We start from the raw sequence: 4,835 nt of genomic DNA on the forward strand, positions 1-4,835 counted from the left end.
TAGTCCTTTGGGTTGCGGCATGTCCTCGTCCCGTTGTCTTTCCCTTAGGCACCTGTTGATGAAATTGCGAGGATATCCGTTTTTGGCGAACACCTTGTATAGGTGTTCCTCTTCCTCTTTTTGCAGTTCTGGTGTGCTGCAGTGTGTTGTGGCCCTTTTGAATAGTGTCTTGGTGCAACTTCATTTGTGTGTATTGGGGTGGTTGCTTTCATAGTTCAGGACTTGGTCTGTGTGTGTGGCTTTCCTGTGTACCTTAGTGGTGAATTCTCCATTTGGTGTTCTCTGTACCATCACGTCTAGGAATGGGAGTTGATTGTCCTTTTCTTCCTCTCTCGTGAATCGGATTCCTGTGAGTGTGGAGTTGATGATCCGGTGTGTTTTCTCTATTTCCATGTTTTTAATGATTACAAAGGTAATGGTTGCCAGAATTTGTTTACACATACTGTAAAAAAAAAAGCTGTGAAGATATTGCAATCCTAATGTCCCTGTGGAGATTTACAGAGAGTATAGATAACAGGCTTCATGAACTCCAAGTTTAATTCAGTCAGGTTCCTCATCGAGGCAGAGCAGTGCAGTCTGAAAATGCATGGAATTACTCACAATATCAACAAGATATATTACGTGATCCTGGCCCTCATTGGTGTTCCAGGTAAGTGGTTTTACACAGAAACTGTCTAAATATGCTGCCCCTGGTTTTACTGTGGGGATTGATACTGCGTACAGACCTTTATTCAGGTACCGGATCACTTTTATCACCATTTTTCAAAACGTCGAGTGGTCTGATTTAACTCTGGAGCTTTGATTTATTGCCTCAGATACAAGTGGGGTTCTGATTACAGTTTGTGTGGTAGGGTTTAGTACAATGATGTGTATTCTAGGCGTAGATTCAGCATCTATCTGAATCATTATATTTACGATGTGGAGGTGTCGAGTGTTGGACTGGGGTGAACAAAGTTAAAAATCACACAACACAAGGTTATAGTCCAACAGGTTTATTTGAAAGCACTAGCTTTCGGAGTGCTGCTCTCTCATCAGGTAGCCAAAGGAACAGCGCTCCAAAAGTTAGTGCTTCCAAATAAATCTTTGGACTATATCCTGGTGTCATGTGGTTTTTAACTTTGCATTTACAGCAGAGAATGCTCCCATTTCAATCTGTGAAAGAAAAAATGATATTATCTAATCAGAAACAGAAATTACTAGAGAACCTCTGACAGCAGAGGTAACATTACGTGTCTGGTGACCGTTTTACAAAACTGAATGTGTTCAAACAGCCCTGGTTTTGTTTTCAGTCGCTTCATCGCCCCACCTCATCCTGCACTCCTGCCCCATCATCACTTCCACCCAAATAAGACACCCAGCTCACACAGAGGGCCAGCTGCACCTTGTCCCCTTGGCCGACTGAGGTCACTGCGTGTGGCAGAATGCCTTGCACCTTCACAATTTTCGTAAAAGGCTTCACCTAATCGGACCTTAAACTACGCTCTCCTTTCACCCTCTCTCTCCAAGAGACTAGTCGTGACTCCCTCCCCGTCTGACCTCTCTGTTCTTGGTCTCCAATGCTGTTGAACTGGCCATCTCAACAACATCGGCTCTGTATTGTCACATTTTACTGTGCTGCTCCAACAGAGAGTGGAGCTGATGGGATTTCCTGCTGGAGTTGGCGATTCCACTTTGACACGTAATTAATGGGCTGCCCCATAATCTCTAGGATCCCTGTGGCTTTGCTCATCAAATTGACAGTGACCTGAGCAGCGTCCTCACAAGACACACTCTTTTCCTGATTAAAACATCCACATTACCGCTGGCCCATTGTCTAGCTCTTTCACCTCATTCACCTTACAATAGAATCATTCACAGGTCTACCGAATTGTGAACCTCTCCTTTATAAATATCCCCTCTGACTCGATAAATGTTGAAAACCAGCTCATTCCTGGTGTGAACCAGTTCAGATATAAATTTCATCAACCTGGCAACTTCACTCGGTTTTTCTCCCGACTGGCGTCACCTGACAAGCTGTGTGTTACCATTTATCTGCATATACAAGTTTTTTTTAGAAAAATCAGATTCCTAGCTCTCTGAGTATTTTCTTTCATTGTCAAGGATTTCCAGCTAAATAACCAGAGGTGTCATTTGTGGATGAGGCATCAGGGAATCTCTGATATAATTTCCATGTATTTAGATCAAAAGAAATCAGTCACTCAAGCCCGCTCCACCTTTCAACAGGAGCATAGCTGATGCAACATCCCTCACATCCACTTCCCTGCCCTTTCCCTGTTCTTCTCGATTCCCTGACTGACCAAGGACCTTTAGATCTCTGTTTTAAGTATATGCGTGGACTTTGCCTGTACAGCTCACTGTGGCAAAGAGTTCGAATGACTCAGAACCCTCTGAGAGGAGAGATTCCTCCTCATCTCAGTCTCAAACTTGTGCCCCTTTATTTTAATACTTTGTCTTCTGGTCCTAGACTCTTCCATGAGAGGGAGACACATCCTCTCAGTATTTATCCTGAAGCATCCTATATCTTTCAATGAGACCCCTTCTCATTCTTGGAGAAAGTGAGGACTGCAGGTGCTGGAGATCAGAGCTGAAAATGTATTGCTGGAAAATGCAGCATCCAAGGAGCAGGAGAATCGATGTTTCGGGCATGAGCCCTTCCTGAAGAAGGGCTCATGCCCGAAACGTCGATTCTCCTGCTCCTTGGATGCTGCCTGACCTGCTGCGCTTTTCCAGCAACACATTTTCAGCCCCTCTTATTCTTCTAAACTCCAGTGAGAAGGTTCCTAACTTGTTTAACCTTCATCCATAAGATAATCCTTTCATGCCAGAGATCATCCCATTATTCAGACTTTTTCCATTAGAGTGTTCCTCTGCATGTGGCTGCACAGCTCATGGTCCAGAAGTGTGATTGGAATGGGGTAACGTGGTGGAATGAGGATTGGAATATTGGGCAGAAAGTGTCCAAATGTAAGTATGTCTGACCAGACTTAATTTGGCCAAATCCCAGCATGATCACAGATGCAACCAGATGGGATTCGGTCTGTAACATTGGGGAGCTTAGTTCCTCACACCTCTAAAGTGGGTGAGTTGTGGAAGTCAAAGAAAATCATTCCCCTTTGTCCAGACTGATAAGAAGGGTTCTTACATTTTGACTGATGCTGGGTTTGCCTTCCTTCAGCTTCCTGTTTTCCCACAACGGGCTGATAAATGTTAGAACTGCAAAGCTCGTTAAATTTGAGGTTAGTAATATCACTTAAACTTATTAAGATATCAAACAGCATCCAGGAAGTGAAGTAAGGCTCATCACATTAACATTTTGTTTGTTAAAGCTGAGAATGGGCATGTCTAAAATGAACTAAAATTATAAACGTCATACTTAAACATCTGTTCTAATTAAAAGTTATGTCTTTTTTTTGCAGGTGGGACAGCAGTGGACAAAAATGTACTGAGACAATATGTTTGATTCAAACATTTTCTCTTCTGTCCCCACAGTAAATTTAGTGGCACTCGTGATCCTGTCTCAGGGAAGGTGTGGTCTATCCTCCTGCACCACTTGCTATCTGGTGGCGATGGCAGCATCAGACCTGATGGTTCTTATCGCTGAGGTTATACTGAGGCACATCAATGCTTATTATTTCCCATTATCTTTCTTGGATTTGACTCCTGTGTGCAGTATAATCTACGTCTTGTCAACAGCAGCCACCTCCTGCTCTGTTTGGTTCACGGTCACTTTCAGCTTCGATCGATTTGTTATGATTTGTTGCCAGAAACCGAAAACTAAATATTGCACAAAGGGAAATGCAATTGTAGTTCTATCAATAACCTGCACCCTGATGTGTTTAATACATGTTCCTTTCTATTTTAGATATGAACCGTATGTAATACTTCACAACCTGCCATGGCTCTGTATTTCAAAGCCGAGTTATTATAGTGAGCCCAGCTGGATGGGATTGAAATGGTTCAATACAGTTTTTTGCCCATTGCTGCCATTCGTTCTAATTCTGCTGCTCAACGCTCTGACAGTCAGACACATTCTAATGGCCAGTCGAGTACGTAAGGGACTGAGGGGTCAGAGCATGGGAGAGAAGCGCAGTGACCCAGAGATGGAGAGCAGAAGGAGATCAATAATTTTACTTTTTACCATTTCTGGCAGCTTTGTAATTTTGTGGTCCGTATATGTGATCAATTTCATTTACAATATTATTCCTGGAACTGATCCCAGCGACGGCAATGATCCTTTCCACATATTTGAACAAGTCGGAGTTATGTTGGTGAATTTAAGCTGTTGCACAAATGCATTTATTTATGGGGCAACACAGTCCAAATTTAGGCAGCAGGTCAAGAAAGCAGTGAAATGTTCTTTTACATAAATCAACATCATAATTAACAAATAGAACAGAAGAGAGTGTCCTAATGCAGATCCCAGTGTTTCCAAATGATGGGCGATGTATTGAAATATTAACTCAACATTAGCAAATATCTCCAGTAGCCAGTTTGAGGGATGGAAAAGTGAGGTGCTGCTGAGGAACGCTGTGTTGGACTGGTGCAGGTAGCATTGTAGAAGGTAAAATAATTGTGATTCTGAAATAACTGCTTTTATCTACATGTGCACAGTGCACTTGCTGTGGGCAGCCAGCTCCGAGTCAGTCCATGAGTGAGGAGGCTCTGAATCTTCTGTTTCTATCCGTCAGCCAGCACTCCATGATTGGCCCCAGGTTAACAGCCCCATACAAGGATTTCGTCGTCAATGAGATCCACCTGGTACCAATCCGTATAGATCCATTCACGGAAAGCATTTTCCTTTGACAAAGGTAATTGACTTATAAAATATTAGCCAA

At 42.9% G+C, this 4,835-nt stretch overlaps 1 protein-coding gene across 1 annotated transcript; it reads left to right on the top strand.

Moving 5' to 3' along the window:
* Window positions 1–522: 522 nt before the first annotated feature.
* Window positions 523–4,367, top strand: LOC148137324 (putative G protein-coupled receptor 139). The gene is made up of 2 exons (XM_087982869.1): window positions 523–649; window positions 3,490–4,367. The coding sequence occupies exons 1-2, from the start codon at window positions 523–525 to the stop codon at window positions 4,365–4,367; spliced, it is 1,005 nt and encodes a 334-aa protein (XP_087838995.1).
* The last annotated feature ends 468 nt before the right edge of the window (window positions 4,368–4,835 follow it).

The sequence above is a fragment of the Chiloscyllium plagiosum genome, unplaced genomic scaffold (assembly GCF_037043375.1).
Source record: "Chiloscyllium plagiosum isolate Xiang-an unplaced genomic scaffold, Cpla_swu_hap1 HiC_scaffold_44, whole genome shotgun sequence".
Taxonomy (NCBI): Eukaryota; Metazoa; Chordata; class Chondrichthyes; order Orectolobiformes; family Hemiscylliidae; genus Chiloscyllium; species Chiloscyllium plagiosum.